An 18,625-nucleotide genomic window follows, 5' to 3' on the forward strand; every position below is an offset into this window, starting at 1 on the left:
TTAGCAGCTTGTGTTCACGACACTGCAAAATATAGTTCACCTACTGAGAAAGAATGACTTCCTGGGAATGAATAGATTAAAGAAGATTACTGGTGTTATTTTTAGAACCAGAGCAAAATAAATCTAACAAAATTATCTAAACCAATCCTAACCAATTATTCTGACCATTTGTTAAGTTGCTCTAAATAATTAAATTTATACTTGGCACATGTGGAATATTATTTGTAACACTTAAAATGGACTCCTTGAACACAAATTTCTCTTAATGACTATAGGAGATGGTTATTTCAGATGTCACAAGATCCCTTTACTGAAACACGACCTTCAAAGAATCTCTTTACAATGAAAAGAAATGCTAGTAAGAATCAAATACCAACTCCTCTCCTTTGCCATGCTTTATAAAACCAACTTCGGTCAATATTAACACCAGTACACTAAACTTAAAACCATATAATTAAATTTGCAGTGACCTAATTTTCTATGAAATTCTTAGATGTCACCAGGTTTCCAAATGAAATTAGTATTATAAATCATCTAGAAAATTGTGTCTCTTAACCTGTGATCTTCTTTTCCTTATTCAGATCTATTTGCAACCACTGATATTCATCAGTGGCAAAAGCGGCCCAAGGAGGTCCAGGTTTTTTCAGCCTGGCCTTTTCGGGTTTCCAGCTGTTCTCTTGCCCTGTGTGGTCCGTCCACTCCAGCACAGATGATGCCGTTATTTGAGCATCGGCGATCACGCCAGATTCCATGCCCAGTGTTCCATAACAACCTGAAACAAAGAAGAAAGTAATTTGGTTTCCAGATATAAACTCAAAAATCTCTAAACACTTGCTCATTGGAAACTCTAATTGTTCCTTTAATTAACATACACTATGCTGACAATATACTGTACTAGAGGGTTTCAAAAGTATGCAAATGTTTCTTGGGTCTATGTCTTCGTGTCTCATCAGAGAACGTACAGACATATTTATTCACAGCAGTAATCACTAGCTGAATGGCAACACATTACCCTCTCCCTGGGATACTCTCCCCAGAGGGCAACTCGCTCCCTTACCTCCTCCAGGTGTTTGCTCAGATGTCACATTCTCCATGAGGCCTGCCCCAACCAACATTAAACTTCGAACCTGTCCCTTCTGAACTGCCTGTCGTCTTTCCTTGCCTTATTTTCTACATCTTTTATAATATTGTAAACAGGACGTTATAAACATTCATTTACTTATCCGCTGTTTATTGTCAATCTCTCACTTCCAGAATGTAAGCTCCAGGAAAGCACAATTTTGTTTATTCTGCTCACTTTTGTTTCACTAGCACCAGAACAGTGCCTGACAAATGAAAAAAGGCACTCAATATTTTCTGTTGATTGAGTTAATTACTTCAGACATATTCAAAATTCCCTTTTTCTAAGGTAACTTCCATGCTTACATGATCGTTTCCCTATTAATATAAAACCTCCAGTTTATTCCATTCATTAAATTATTAAGCACGTCTTTTACCTCATAGAGTTATTCGTGATAACTGAATGAGAAAGTGCAAAAAAACCCCAAAACCCAAAACCCAACCTAGCAATTGGCAAAGTGCCTGATGTACAGTGTTCAAAAAATACTAGCTATTATACAAATTATGATAAGTTATAAAGTCCATGAGAGGCTTACCACTTGTCTTAAATGTAAAAAGACTTGTAGATAAGTGTCCCCTGAAAGAGAGAAAGACTTTTTTGGTGACACTCATATAACCACATGACTTCCTCATATTTGTCTTAGCAAAGCTTTCTTTTGTTTTTATTTCACTAAGCACCATCTATGGCTATCTATTAGACAGCATAATCAATTTTCTCTACAAGTATCTAGTGCCTAGTTTCATATATGATTATGCAAGTGCATCCATGCAACCTTCAATATGTACTTATTTTATTTCTTTTTCATGAAATAAATTGATTCCTAAAGTGTTTCTGTGGCAATTGCTTTTTGGGAATATATAATGAAAAGTGTAATTCTCATAGAAAGAGGCTCAAGCTTCCTGGGGCAAACAGAAGAAAAGCTGGCTACTACTAAGAGAGACTGCATTTGTTACAGGAAATCAATGTATCTAAGAAAAAGTTTCAGTGTTACAACGTAGCACTGCATTTGAATTTCAAAGTAACCGGCAGAATAGGTGCCTAGGGAGAGTGGAGGGGTGGGATTGTTAGTTATTAGTTCACCATATGGCAGGTCAAAAGGCCCTAAGGAACTTGGAGGGATAAAATCATCAAAATCATCAGTGTATGCTCCTGCCTTTAGCACAACGCTCAAACCATCACAAATGGATGCAACCTGTCTGTTTTTTTAAATATGAAAGAGAGAACACATGAAAAAAATTCTTTCTAAAGGTGTAACAGTGGAAAGGAATGAAACAATCTGCATAAAATCATCCAGAAGAAACCAGAGGAAGGAAAGGTAGCTGACTCTAGAGCAGGGATGAGGAAATGACAGCCCATGCATGGCCTGTTTTGTATGGCCAGAAAGCTTAGAACAGTTTCTACATAGTTAAAAAGTTGTAAATAAAACAAAAAAGAATGAGTGACAGACATGTGGCCCATAAAGTCTGAAATATTTGTTAGCTGGCTCTCTACAGAAAAAGTTTGCTGCCTCCTGCTTTATACTGTCTTGAGTATGGATCACACTCTTGGCCTTCTGAATGAAACTGGCCTAGGACCTGAAGAGAAGCTGGCTTCAATTCCGCTTATTGTCTGCAGGACCGAGCATGTCTAAGATGCAAGATTTACAAATAGATCACTCATACTATGGTTCTATTCAATGTTTCAATTTCTCCTGCTTTTGATGCCTAGTCTATGTTTTGTAATACAGTAGATCATAAATACCATGAAAATACATTCTTAAAATATTCTCTTGGGATGAGAGGGATTCATAATACTATCTCTGATTTATGCCAAAATTTGATTTATATTCAAAGCGTTTCAATTATCCTAATCCATCATGGGCCACACAGGCTATAAGGAACAGAGTAGTTAGTTATGCCTTCTGATCTTTAAAACGAAGTAAGGATTTGGCAATATACTTCTAGACTCACTCTGGGCTCTTTCAACACTTAGAAAAGAAGAAACAAATCACTCTTCCAAATGACTACCAACAGAGAACAAGCCAAGATAGCAAGACCTTGCCTGCGCTCGTCAATACACTCAGATATCGAGCACACAAAGGTTATTTCATGAACACCATCAACGTCTGTCCTTATCACACAAAGGTTATTTCATGAACACCATCAACAATGATACTGCTCAGGTCTAACTCATCCCTATCCCACCCCGTGCAACACGCTTATTATAAACAGCATATATACTTACACCACAGACGTTACGTTGTTAGCCAAAGAACTTTCATAGTACGGGATGCCTTTACTAATTACGACACTAATCCGGCCACCCAAAATGTTTGACACTACGCCTGCATGCACACCAGCCATGCACAATGGTGAGGACTTCAGGGAGGAAAGATAAAAGATTAGTTTTAAATTTTCTTTTGATAATTCATAAACAAGACACTTATACTTCTTCCTCTAGAAATTAATTGATCTGGGCAGTTTTCTTAATAAACATGGGATAGATTATTGATAATACAACACAGAACAGGTTTTTAGCAGAAGAAAAACAACAAAATGTTACATATTACTAAAAAGAAGTAATTCCTAGAAAATAAAAATCAAGATAAAGATACACAATAGATTACACATCTATCTATGAAGGAGTTTAAAAAAATGAAGTTTTATCATCACTTTAACATAAGTCTATATCCAGCTTACATCTCTATATCCATGAGGGATTGTTCCAGATATCTCAGCAAAAGGAAGCAGACAACCAGCGGGGCAGTATTTGCTGTGAAATAAAAACAAGTTAAAGGGTATATAGTGCTGTTACTTTCTGGGGAAAAAGACCAAAAAATGTCACTTACCCAGTTTTCAGTTCAATGTAAATACCATAATCTCACCACTCTGAGAGAACCACCACTTCTAAAAAGCCCTTAAGATTTTCTTCCAACCATTTACACGTCTTCACAGACATATATACAAAAATTATTCCATATTCTACATACTGCTTTATTTTGCTTCATAATGAATGGCGGACATATTTCTACTGTAAGAGCTATTCATATATTTAATAGCTACATTGGACTTTGTGGATGAGGCTCAATTTATTTCACCAGCTCTCTACTGATCAAATTTAAGTCGATTTAAAAAAAATGTTTGGCATTCATTTATTTACTCACTCACCCATCCACCTACCCACTTAACACATTTACATGAATGTCTATTACATTGTCTGTTAAGTGCTGGGCTGTGCTAGGTACCGGGTCAACCAAGCAGATATGGTACCAGCCTCACTGGGTTTACATTCCCGTGGTGGGAGAATACATTAAATGGATACTTTAGATTAATTAGATTATAATTAAATTTAGATTATGATTATGCTATAAAGAAAAGGCACTCTATGAAATAACCGGGAGGAATCTAACAATAGAAGTAATACATTCAGCAAACTTACTATGTCCCAGGCAACATTCTAAGTACACTTCAAGTCATCCACATAAGAACCCTACATGGTAGGTATTATTATTATCCTCATTTTACAGATGAGGAAACTGATGAGCTGTGTGCCCAGGTCACGCAGTTGTGTCGTGGTAGACGGGCTCCAGAGTTTGTGTTCATATGCAGGGCTCTGCACTGCCTCGGTCAGTGGACGGGGCTCTGACGAAGGGAAGCCTCAGCAGAGAACCACCGGCTGTCACTGGAACAGTGCAGGGATGTGCACCGCAACCAGAAGGAAAAGCGTGTCCCTGAGGCAGGATGGCCTGTGTGTGTCTGGAACCGAGGACAACCAGTACAGGTAGAGTGCAGTGAGAAAGGTAAGGTTAGTCTGAGAGAAGCTTGGAAGGGGGGACAGGGATCAGATCATGCAGAAGCCAGGGGGGCTGTGGTGAGGAGTCTTGGAGTATATTTCTAAGTAAAAAGAGGACGTCAACAAAGGATTTTGATGGTCTATACATATCATCTGATTTTTATTTTTTTTTAAAAAGTTATTCTGGCTCCTGGAAAGAAAAGAGACTGTAAGGGCCATGAGTGGAGGATAAGACACTGTTAGGCAGTCCAGGCGAGAAAGGACGGCAGCTTGCATGTGGGTGGTGATGACGGAGCTGGAGAGTGGAGGGTCCAAGACAGCTGATCCTCTGGCAGGGCCGTGTGACATACACCGATGCCAGGGTTACCTCTGCTGGCCACAACCCCCGACGAGGGCTGAAGAGCCCCACCAGCCCACAGAGAGAGAACCATTCCTGAAGACAAAATGAAGGTTCTTTGGGGAGCAGTAGCAAGTTGGGGGAGGTGAGTGAGATGGGTCTTCAAAGATGAGAATGAATTTGCTAAACAGAGAAGAATAAAGTGATTCCAGACAAAAGTTCTGAGAGCTCAGAGCAGTATAAATAATCCAGGGATGTTTCAACATGAGTACGTTAACGTGAGACTAGAAAAATGGCCCAAAGACTACTTGTGAAGGACCCTGAAAACCAGGCTAATGAATAGGGATGGCATTTTGTCATAATAAGTAGCTCCTGAAGATTTCAAAGCAGGGGAGTGATCGAATACAGATTTTAGAAAATAACTTGGCAGAATGTGAATGGCAGAAAAAAGCCAGCAAAGGTTAGAAAAGGGAAACCAATTACAAGTGAATCCTAGTCCAAGCAAGAGACAAGGGTGTAAAGCAGGGAAATGGTAGTATTAATAAAAATGCCACCTGGGTAAGAACAGTGAGGAATTCTCTAACAGCCTAAACCCTCCTGTTACTTCTTTTTGAGCAAAGATAAATGGATCTTCTACCTTTATTAGGAGTTTTGCCAGATTTGAAGAGTGACTAATCCTACTTTTAAAGTATATCCAAATTATACTTCCATTGTGGAGAAGATTCAAATGCTAAAAGTTAAGGCAAAATTTAAACATGGCAACTCAGTGGTTTTACATAAGCTCTGGTTTACTGATGTCTCAGAACAATGATTATGAGTCACACCATGTACATTAATCTTAAGTACATAAGATGAGGATGAAGTAGATGAAGAGTAACATTTAAGAAAAAAAAGTCACAAATATGGTCATACCTGAACTCAGGTTCCAAAAAACTGGATGCAGTGTCTAAACAAGTAATTAGATCTAGGAAAAAAAAAAACAAAAACGGATTCAATAATAATAGGTTTATTCTTGCTAAAACACCAACTGTTTCCAAACCCATATCATATTGTTCTAAATTTCAAAATCTTAACAGCTATCAAGATAGTACTTTAACTTTTTATAAGGTTTTGGCAATCACAATTTCTTTAAGTATCTGGACTTCTGGGGCTATGTCTGCCCAATATTGAATACACCACATCGCCTCATAGAATCACGTATCACACACATGGACGGCACACAGATAAGTATAATTTATAGCCCTGAAGTAGCTTCTATAAAATATATTGATAGCTTCTGAAGCAAATATTTCTTGTTACTATATGACTAAAAATGATCCTTTGCTGGTTACCCGTGAGGGAAACAATAACAAATGAAAGGTGAGTTAATTCTGTGGCTCTAACTAACTGCAACTCAAAATCTGGTCCAGGAGTAGGACCAGCAGCGGCAGTATCTTCTGGGAAGTTACTAGAAATTCAAAAGTTTGAACACCATCTAGACCTACAGCATCTCTTGGCAGTGGGGCCCAGAAAGCTATTTTAACAAGTCCTCCAGGTAATTCTAAAGCACACTCTGCATAAGACAGAACTTTAAAGTTTTAACATTTCCTATCTCAAAATCAAATCTGTGTAAGAGCTAACCTTGTCTAATTAAGACCTAGGTCACAGGCTTGTGTAAAAAGGTGGCTTCTAGTTCAAACATTTCAGTGGTTTCCTTCTGCTCTTAGGACAAAGGGCAAAGTCTTCAACACAGCCCCCAAGGTCCGACCTCAGTCTGGTTTTGCCCGTCTTGGCCTCTTTTCATACTAGCTTTCTTCCTCTTCCTCTGTGCTCTCGGCCAGGAAGGCGCTTCCACTATCCCTTCACCTGGCTCACTCCTCTCTAGATCTCAGCTTAACTGTCGCATCCCCTCAGAAGCTGTTCCTGATCTTCGCAAGTCAAACTGTGCTAGCACACAGTAGGCACTTAGGGATTTTTGGTTTAACGAATGGATGACTATTAGATGTTCTCATAGTACCATGTGTCACATAAGAGTGATTTGTTGCAATCATTTTAGTGTTGATAAGCAACATCATTTTATGATGCCTAGCCCATGCGTAGTGACTGAGGCTGTCAGTCTTCACCTCTGTATCGCCAGCAGCAATCACAGCATATGGCATAACAGGAGGCTTTCTATCAACATTTATTGAATAAATGGATGAATAAAAGCTTCTGATTGTTAGCATGTTTGGCTAAGTCCAATCATGGACTAACCTGTAGGGGGAAAACCTGGAAGAAGGTCCTAAGCCAATCACAAAGGTGAGTGATTTCACCTATAAATGCTAGCCAAACACTGTGCCGAGGGTTCCCAATACACTGACAGAGATAACACCTCGCATTCTTCCCAGCACACTGAAGGTGTACAAATATTTGTTAAATCAATGGCAAGCACAGAATAATTGATTATTCTATTTTACAATTCTGAAGAAAAATTATGTGTTTATTATCCAACTGGTATGTGTCTTGAAAGAACTAGAGCATAATAACTGTTAAACTAATAGGAAAGTGGTATTTTGAGAGAGATTACATGGATGAATATCTACATAGTACAGGTACTGGAATGATGATTAAGTTAAATCTGTATTTTAGGAGTTTAAGAGGATACATGCCTGGATAGAGGTTCACTATCACCCGGTTAACTGACTAGGAAAAGCAGACAAACTGAATTACCTGTATATTCTATAGATATTCCTGGCAATCTTTACACAGCATCAATAAAGAACTGATTTTCCACTTTCCTGTTCCACCAAAAGAGTTTCCAACTTCTAAGATTAGAAACTGAACTTCTAAGATTAATAGCCTGGGATGAAAAGGTACCTGTGTGGTCCAATATGGCATTCAAGCCATAAGAAGACTGCCAGCTGGCCCTATTACCTTCAGGCTACATGCCAGAATCTCCTAGTCAACTATGGATATACTTGATTAGAAGAGGGCTTTATTATAATAAAGCCCATGCAGTGCTGAAACTCCAGATTTTGCACAAATGTATGCAACTCACTTGACCTTGCTCTCAAATTCCATGGGGGCTCAAAACAGCTCCCTAAGAGGAAAATATGAATTCCAAATGGAAAGCTATAAGGACAGCCAAGAAGACAAAAGAAAAAGAAAGTCACGATTAGAGATTTTGACCTTTACAACTCCATGAAGGCAAAGAAAACATCAATTAAGCAGGGAATTGAGAAACTTTAAAACGTGCCTTTCTAGAAAGCTTCTCCCAAGTAAACAGCCTTCCAGAAAATCACTATTACTATAAGGCGCCCAGTTAACAAGAACACAGCCTAGGCAACATGAATGCAACTCAAAGGGAACCATCTGACTCAAACTTCTCACAGCAATGTATAAGTTATCATAATGAATGGAATAGAACTCAGAGTCCAGAAATAAATCCTCAAATTTACAGTCATTGATTTCAACAAGGGTGCCAAGACAATTTAATGGGGGTAAAAATAGTCTTTTTAACAAATGATGCTGGGACAACTGGATATCCACATGCAAAAGGAAGAAACCGAACCCCTACCTCAGATCATATATAAAGGTTAACTCAGGGCTTCCCTGGTGGCGCAGCAGTTGAGAGTCCGCCTGCCGATGCAGGGGACACGGGTTCGTGCCCCGGTCTGGGAAGATCCCACATGCTGCGGAGCGGCTGGGCCCGTGAGCCATGGCCGCTGAGCCTGCGCGTCCGGAGCCTGTGCTCCGCAACGGGAGAGGCCACAACAGTGAGAGGCCCGCGTACCGCAAAAAAAAAAAAGCAAAGAAACAAAAAAATAAACAAACAAACAAAAGTTAACCCAAGGTGGATCTAAATTCAAGAGCTAAAACTATAAAACACTTAGAAGAAAATATAGGTATAAATCTTGACTCTGGATTAAGCAACAGTTTCTTAGATATGACACCAAAAGCATAAGCAAATACATAAAAACACATAAACTGATTTCATCAAAGTGTGAAATTGCTGTGCTTCAAAGAATGCTATCATGAACAAGAAAGATAAGCCAAAGAATGACAGAAAATATTTGCAAAACATATATCTGATAAGGATCTAGTATTCAGAATACGTAAGGAATTATTACAACTAGACATTAAAAAGACAAATAACCCAATTTTTTAAAAAATATTTATTTATTTATTTGGCTGTGCCAAATCTTTAGTTGTGGCATGTGGGATCTAGTCCCTGACCAGGGATCGAACCCAGGCCCCCTGCATTGGGAGCTCGGAGTCTTAACCACTGCCGGGGAAGTCCCTAACCCAATTTTAAAAGGAGCAAAGGATCTGAATAGACAGTTCTCCAATGAAGATATACAACTGACTAATAAGCACATGAAAAGATACTCAACATGATTAAGTATCAGGGAAATAATAATAAAAATTACAGTGAGATACCACTTTATACCCACTAGGATGACTAGAATCAAAAAAACAGGTAACAAGTGTTGGCAAGGATGTGGAGAAACTGGAACCCTCATATATTGCTAGTGGAATTGTGAAATGGTGCAACTGCTTTGGAAAATGGTCTGTCAGTGCCTTAAAAGGGTAAATACAGAGGTACCATATGACCCAGCAATTCCACTACCAGGTATATACCCATGAAAATTTAGAACATGTGTCCATACAACACATGTACACAAATGTTCATCAACTGATGAATGGGTAAACAAAATGTGAAAGAAGTGGTATATTCATAAAATGAAATATTACCTGGCAATAAAAAATAAGTGCTCATACATGCTACAACATGGATCAACTTCGAAAACATGCTAAGTGAAAGAAGCCAGTCACAAAAGAGCACATATTACATGATTTCACTTATATGAAATATCCAGAATAGGCAAATCTAGAGAGATAAAAGTAGATTAGTGGTAACCTAGGACTGGAGGGGGTTAAAGATTAGCGAATGGGTAGTGATTATTACTTGATTATTACTGACTACAGGGTTTCTTTTGTGGTGATGAAAACGGTCTAAAACTGACTGTGGTGATAACTGCACAACCCTAAATATACTGAAAATCAATGAACTGTATATTTTAAGTAGATGAATTGTACGGTATGCGAATTATCTCAATAAAACTATTATTAAAATCTTAAAAACAAGAAAGAAAAAGAAGCTATCATAGAAGTAGTAATAATTTCCTTTCATATACAGCATATTTGCATCGATGGATGAAATAAGCTTAGTAAAAGACAGAGCCAGGATTGGCAGTTTGTTTATTTATTCATTTGTTCATGCATTCAACAGTTTTTAATAAGTATGTATTATGATTAGGTGTTCTTCTAGGTGCTATAGATGGAGCAAAGAACAATCAGACAAAAATCCCTGCATATATGAAGTGTACCTCCTGTGGGGGTAAGAAAAAATAGACAATGTAAATAAGAAAAATATATAGTATATTAGTCGATAATAAATACACAAGAAAAATGAAGGAAGTTAGGGAAAGTTAAGGGGTTGCAATTTTAAGTAGAGTGGTCAGGGTAGGCCTTACTGAGAAGGAAGCATTTGAATAAAACTCTAAAACAGGTGAGGGAGTGAGGTATCAGGTATGTGGATAACGGAGAACAGTCAAAGGGACTCACAAAGGCCCTCAGAAGGAAGTGTGCCCAGCATTGTTGAGGCCAGAGCGAACAAGGGGAAGACAAGTAAGAGGTGAAGCCAAACAAGTCATGAGAAGCCATATCCTAATGGTGTCTTGGAGGTAAGGACACTGGGCAGAATGAGATGGGACCTTCGATTTAATAGGATCACACTGATCACTGGGTTGAGAGTAGACTGAAGGGGAGAAAGGGCAGAAACAAAGGTCAGGGAGGAATCTCTTGCCATAATTGAGGTAAAAGTTGATGGTAACGTGAACTAGTGTAGCAGTGGAGGCCAAGAGATGTAGTCAAACTCTGATATACGTACGTATATATTCAGAGAGGTGGTGATGGATGTGAAGTTTGAGACAGAGTCAAACATAACTTGAAGGCTTCTGACCTGTGCTAATTAAAAGTATGCATTCCACGTAAAGTGCTTAGGGCAGTGATTATAATAATAAGTACTGATAAAGTATTCATTGTCAGCTCAATTATCAAGCTGGATCCACTCTAACACAATACTAGCACACAATACTAGAAAATCAGTGATATATGCTCACAGTGAAGGGCAGTATTTAATTCACTCAGTTCTCAACTAAGAGCTTCTGGATGGGAATTTTTTTTTTTGGTAATTTTACTCCAATATTTAATACATACAAAAGAATACTTATAACATATACATTACTACACGAAACACCAAATATACTGTGAACTTCATTTGGGTGCTCTGGACAGCAGGGAATGGCAGCAGTAGTAGTACGCAGAACGCCCTCAGGGATTCTGCTGAAGCTCACAGCACTCTATTCCCTCATTTCCCCCGCGCGGCCCAAAGAAGAGGTGGCATCTACAGTGCACATTCTACACTAGTTTTAGCAGCAGAGTCTAACCCAAAGTGAGTGTGATCATAATCCCGATAAAAAGAGCTGCTCTAACATCTGCCTTCCTTAACCTCAGAAGGCTTTAAAGAGGAGGCAGGCCTCCGTGGGGTTTTGAAGGCAGGATTATGTGACCATGAGGAAGAGCACAAGAAAAATACGAAAACAAAGATGAGCCAATAATCAACAACAGAATGACAGATTTCAGGGTTTTCTTAATGAAGACATCAACATCAGATTTTCTAAGACAGCTCTAACTTAGTTAGCAATATTACTATGAGGCATAATTGATATCCTATAAACAGGGTTTTATTTAAAGTACAATTAAAATTTTTTCTAATATATAGTAACTGCATAGGCTTGGGAACTTCATAGTTATTCCATGAAATATTTTTTAAAACATGATACCTAATGTTAACCCACATGTAATACCATGAAAATATGATATTTTATAAGTTCACAAATAATAAAAAATATCAGCATATTGGCTACTAACTTAGAAATATTTTTGATTGACAGCACTGTCTATTCCTGAGATTAAAGGATTGTGAAAGAGATTTAGATTTTCCCCCAATTAATACTCTGTTTTGTGCTCTTGAATAAATTGAAAAGACTCTCAGCAGTGTCAGTACCCATCACTTACGAGAGTATATCACCAACTATATTAGCTGCAGGGTATAATTTTTGTCCAGCTGAAGCCATTTACTTCTGAGGGAAGGGATGCTTGAGTGCCTTTATTTATTCTAACTCAAGGAAGCATAAAGCACTGTAACTAAGTAATTATATTTACCAGAAAGAAGAAAATACACGAAGCAAGACAATGTATACTACAAATTCTTCTCCTTTATTTGCTCTGAAATTCTTTTAAATAACAAATTCCCCAGAAACTGAAGGGACCCGAGGTCATTCTTTCCCAATTCTCACTTTGTCAGCAACCTTGCATTGTAGGTGTACAGATAGCTACTTTGTTCAAGAGCTAGAGGATGTGGGACAAGGCTCATCTTTCTGCTAAATTCTTGTGTCAATATTATTGTGTGACCTTGGGAATAATTCCTTGTTTCCACGATAGGAACCTGGCACTGATTTGTACCATGTGCAATCCAGTGAAGGGAAATTTACATATATAATAATTTATATATGTAATTTACCGTGATTTACATAATTTACCGTGATTAAATTATACATAATTTACCGTGATTCAGCATCAACTAACATTTACTACGTGGCAGATAATTTATGTGGTATTTTACATCTAATCTCCTTTTACATACTGAGAATAGAGAATAAATCTTGTTTCTCTTAGAAATATTACAATGCCATCTATGGAAGCTGAGTCCACAACAGGAGCTCAGGAAAAATTTTCTCAGATGAAAACAGTCAATTTTTTTTTTTCACAGATGATGCAGGCATGGCTCAGTTGCCTAAGCAATAAGTCAAATAGGCTACAAGCTACATATGGATAGATCAAACCCTCTCCACACCTAAATTTCTATACACTAAAAAATGAATATAAGACATATTAAAGACATTATAAGACATATTGAAATAACATAAGACACCTTATATTAAAATATAAGAGACATTAAAAATATTAAAGATTGTAAGACACATTAAAATTCTTTTGTAACCTAGTATCGAGGACACTAATAATATCTTAGTAAGAGTAGACGTGAATGAATTTGTCCCCCGGATAGCACAAGATAGCACAAACACATACCTAGCCCCTTAAAAGAATTGCTAACTTACTAAAAAAAAAAAAAAAACCAAAACACATAGAAGACACTTAAAATCATTAAGGTGCTCTTGAGGTTATCTGTCAGTCTGAAATAAACTCTATCTCATAAAGGTGAATTGCCTCTTTGGGTTATACCACCTTAACAAATTAATTTTGTTTATAAATTTCTCTGCAAAATTGGTAACATTTTATTCATCAGCACCTTTGTTGTACAAGTTGACATCAAAATACAGATATTTTTCTGCATGTATACACACAAACACTATACATATTCATTTGTGTATAAATAAGGACAAATCTAAAAATACGCATGTAAACTGAGACTTCATTAATAAAATCTTACTAAATAGTTTAAAAGTTTTAAAACGTTTGCCAGACACAACAACAAAAATTAGGAACACAACAGAAAAACTAAAAATAGAAACATAGCTAAGTGTAGCACTCAGAACAGAAAGGATCCTATAAAATTACTGTACAATTAAGGTAGGAAACAATCTAAGGAATTCATGCTCTATTTTCAAAACCAAAAACATCCCATGCAGGAAAAAAACAACCAGTTACAGAAATCTGGACTCTATTAGAAAGGAGTTCTCTATTCCGCCCCTATGTTTCATTTACAAGTTAATATAATCCGATGGAAGATGGAAGAAATGGAAAATATTTGCAAAAAAATGTGGTTAAAGAATGTAGCAATTAAAACCTTTTATACTATCGGTGTTAAGTCTAAAAATAACCCAGCATATAGCAATAATAACCCTGTCAAATGGGAATATTTGTCAGGCTCAGCTGTCCCCAAGTCCTAAGCACATTGTCAGGAGGCAATGAATAAACAAGTGTTTATGAGTTCCAATTAGGCAGCATGTTAATACATCTACATTGGATCATTTTATTTCACATGTAATTTTAAACCAGCTCCTGTTTTTTCCTAAAAAAATAAAGGCAAACTTTAGAGTGACCAATACAAACTTCTGGATTGGTAAAATTTGAAGTAATGAGGTTTAACATTACTTTTTAAGTGATAATTCATGTTCTAAAAAAGGAATATCAGACTATCACTTTTCAGCTGGTCATATACATATATATGTGTACAGACACACAGATACACACCCCGCCCCAAATTGATGGCACATAACAAACAGAGGCTGCCTTAAAAGACCTGAAGCTATCAATGCAAATGCAGACATGCCTTCTGAGCTCGTTGTTCCGTAACTAAAATTACCTAAAAAATTATTGCCCAGAGTCATCCTAGAAATGTTGAGCTTTTCTTAGAAAGTGGTTAATGTTGGACAGATTGAAAACCAGGAATTTAGAGCAAATCACCTATAAAGTTTATTTCATTTTTCAAGTCCAGTGGTAAATGCTGTTTTTTACATTTACATTTTAGAATGAAAATGTCGGTATCATTTATTATTCTGGATTAAAAGATCTGAGTTACTGAGTCTGGACCTGTGAGTGGCTGGCTTTGCCTCTCTCAGTAAGACCAGCAGTAACTAAGGAGTTTCTCTCTACAGAACTTCTAAACAGTGGTTGCTAATATGTTGCCCAGGATATGTCTAGGATCCATGTACATCTTCATTTTCAGATGAAAATTTCAATTTCAGAAAGTCTAGTTCGAATCTGATGGAATTATACCAACTCAGAGAAAATTACTAATCCTCTAATTATTACTGAAGTGTTGATTAATATTTTTATCTGTCTTTCTTTGCTACCCAATAGAAACAGGAAAACTTCCTTTCACTGGTGGATAAAATCTTTCAAAAAATGAGGTTTACAGGTGAAAATTAAAAGTGGTAATTGTCAATGTAAAAGACTGGAAACTACTGCTCAAAGATCATTAAAAATAACAGAGAGGAATAAAACCATAAAAGTTATAAAAACTAGACCCTAAAGTGAAGAGCACACCAGGTACAGTGACCCAGACATCACCGAGGCACTGTAGCAGCTCAGCACCTCATCCAAGAGGCTTCTTTGTGTCTGAAGCCTCTTACTTCAACATAAGCTCAGGTGGAATGAATATTAATCCTTTGAAATGTTTCCCTGTAGAAGATATGTCTGGTTCAAAAGTCTTTAAAAAGAATTAAATTAGAATCTGGCCTAATTCTGGAGCTACTTTTATAGCAAGATCTCTTAATTTGGTCATCTCTGATCCAGTCCCCTCTAAATAGCCTCTTACCTGGCCTCCCTACAATTCTTCCTCTCTCTCTTGGGCCCATTCTTCACAGATCAGGGAATCGTAAAAACAAAAACATAAATCCAGTCACATCACTACTCTGCTCTAACAGCTTCCATGCACTTTTTTGGGGATAAAACTCCAACCCTTACATTTTCTGCAAGGCCCTGAATAATGTGACTTACCACTCATTGATTTCACCCCAGCTGTGCTGGTTATTTTTCCAGTTCCTCCAAAGCTCCTTCCCACCCTAAGGCCTTTGCACCTGCTGCTCTCTTCCCTACAATGTTCTTCCCTGTATGTCTGGAACCTCCAAGTAATCCTTTGGTTCTGGGCTCAGAAGTGGTTTCTTCAGGAGAGCTTTGCTCTTCACCAATCTTCTACTCCCTGCACCCTTCCGGCCTCCCATTATTTGAATGTTTCCTTCATCATACTTATTATAACTGCAATTAAGTAACCATGTGTTTAATGCCTTTTTCCAACCCTGTACTGTAAGCCCTGTGAAGGTGTGATTGCGTCTGTCTCATTTACTGCTGTTTTCCCGGTGCCAGGCCTATTGCAGGAAATAAGGCACTGAAGGGAATATAATTTTGCAATGGGCTCTTGTAAGAAGTAATGAAAATTAGTCTATCTTACACAAAATCATGGCTGTATCAACCACACATCACACTATAACGTTAACAAGTCTTTGTGACAGTTTAACAAATGACGAAGCCAGTGAAGCAAGATTTTTCACAACTTTTTCATTCCCAAATACTCTAAACCGTTAACTAGGTTATCAAGCTGGGGACATGTAGTGATGTTCCTTGAAAATATTCATGGAATTCAGTGTGGCAGCTAAGTTTCCTGGATGGAAACAAACAGACTCTCAACCAAAGTGCACCAGCCTTCAAATGAATGAGCCATTACAAGAAATTATGTCTGAAAGGCCACCCAAGAAGAAGTAATATGAAATTCAACCAGTGTTCTCTTGAACTTAGCCAATTCACTTCAAATGAAACAAATGCTTGATGGATGGGTAAGAACGCACAAAAACATTAAGAAAAAATTCAGGAGCAAGCTGTGAGATGAGGATTTCCCAAGATGATTATGACTTTGTAAAGTGTTACTATAAAGAAGTTCCTGATTAAGGTGGATATTTCGAAAAAATCTTTGGAAGCTAAGAGTCATCTAAAATAGTGACATAGCCATTTTAAATCTGGCATAGATGTATATAAGTCTACAATATACTGATTGTGGTATCTGAGATGACTGTCAATTCTTAAGAAACTCTAATAAGGGCATTTAGGTTTCCGTGGATCAAAAGCTCCATAATTTAAATATCCAATGTAAGAAACTTTTTTTTGTAAAGAGGAGATACTTATTTTCCAGAAACCTTTAACTCAATAAATAACAAACAGAGAAAGGGGAAAATATGAAAACACAAAATAAATAATTTAACCTGATACTGCAGCCAAGAAACTTAAGAAGAATAAGAAGCAAAGTAATTATCTTCTATCCTCTCACCCATCAACCCAAGACTTTCACAAAGTAAAACCGAAAGGATGGAAAGCTATCATTTCACTCTGTGTTTTCTACCTTACTCTTCTGATGGTGGCGGGCGGGGTAGGAGTGGGGAAAGTGAGATGTGTGTGTGTACAGTAGTCAAAGGGGGGAAACTAACATTTGTCTTCTGCCTACTATGTTATGTGCCTACAGACACGAAACATGTATTATTAGATTTAGTCTTCACAACTAACCCATTTACAGATGAAACTGACAGAGGTGAAATGACTGGTCAGAGGTCACTTGCTTAGTACACGGCAATGGCAGGCTTTGATTCCAGGGCTACCTAGTGCCCCTTCTACAACACCACACTGCCTTAGTTTTCCTCGTTCTGTCAAATATATTAATTGCTCATTTAGCATAACATTTCCAGTTCTTTTCTTTCCATTATTCCATTCAAATGAGTTTTCTTTTTCACTCTGAGGGATTTTATTAGTCTTCAAACATTGTTCCATAGCTTAGAAATTAAGGGAAAGTAGACCTTTTTTCACACAGAACAGCTCTCCTCTCTCACACTCTTAATGAAACTTTAATGAGACAGATAGTGTGTATCTATTTCACTTAATAGCCTTGCTTTTAATTCCCCCCTTCAGATTCTAAATATTAACAATCTAGAAAATATCTCATGTTTATCTTGTAGTGTCTCAGAGAGCACTCCCCAAGTTACTCCTTGTGCTATGCAAGTCTCTTCTTTGAAAAGAATGGTAATATGGTTTTTAACACAGTAAGATGAAGTGGTAAACTGTGGATAATAAAGCTTTAAATTGATACATTTCAGTAACTGATTTTTTTTTTTTTTTTTTTTTGCGGTACGTGGGCCTCTCACCACCGTGGCCTCTCCTGCCGCGGCCTCTCCCGCCGTGGAGCACAGGCTCCGGACGTGCAGGCCCAGCCGCTCCGCGGCATGTGGGATCTTCCCGGACCGGGGCACGAACCCATGTCCCCTGCCTCGGCCGGCAGACTCTCAACCACTGTGCAACCAGGGAAGCCCCACTGATAGATATTTTAAAGTTATTATCATTTGTGTTCCAATCTTATAAAGGTGGAAAACTTAATATTTCTTCTACTAAGGAAAGGTAAGTATATAAAAAGACTTTATATAAAGTTAATATACTTAATTTTTAAAATTCTGAAACCGATCTAATTTTGTCAGATTTATGTATGTGGTATTAACTGTTCAGTCTTCCTACTGTATTCCAAACTCAGATAACAGGTACTCAAAGAAAACACTGCATTTTTGTTTTCAGAAACTGTAAAATGTGGGAATCATGATATAAAGTGAAAATTACCTTGCTTATCTATAACCGAGTATGAAGCCAAAAATCCTCGTCCAGAAACATGAATTCCACTCATGAACAGCACTGTAATTTCATTGCTTTTTGATTCAATTGAATGGTTCATTTGCAACCCCAGACCACAGTATTTGCCTAGGAATCAAAGAAAAGCAGATATTTGGTGTGATTCATGAAGTCAATAATATTTACAATGT

At 37.5% G+C, this 18,625-nt stretch overlaps 1 protein-coding gene across 1 annotated transcript in view; it reads right to left on the reverse strand.

The window, feature by feature from the left end:
* Positions 1-18,625, reverse strand: part of DCBLD2 (discoidin, CUB and LCCL domain containing 2) — an 87,556-nt gene that overhangs the window by 17,596 nt on the left and 51,335 nt on the right. Inside the window, exons 3-8 of the mRNA XM_027103078.1 lie at positions 18,426-18,563; positions 6,141-6,192; positions 3,799-3,871; positions 3,344-3,477; positions 1,656-1,696; positions 557-772 (exon numbers count right to left, since the gene is read on the reverse strand). Coding sequence (XP_026958879.1) covers positions 557-772; positions 1,656-1,696; positions 3,344-3,477; positions 3,799-3,871; positions 6,141-6,192; positions 18,426-18,563 — 654 coding nt within the window. The remainder of the gene's footprint in view (positions 1-556; positions 773-1,655; positions 1,697-3,343; positions 3,478-3,798; positions 3,872-6,140; positions 6,193-18,425; positions 18,564-18,625) is intronic.

This window comes from Aethalodelphis obliquidens, unplaced genomic scaffold (assembly GCF_003676395.1).
Source record: "Aethalodelphis obliquidens isolate GAN/ISIS:26980383/991018 unplaced genomic scaffold, ASM367639v1 scaffold1, whole genome shotgun sequence".
Taxonomy (NCBI): Eukaryota; Metazoa; Chordata; class Mammalia; order Artiodactyla; family Delphinidae; genus Aethalodelphis; species Aethalodelphis obliquidens.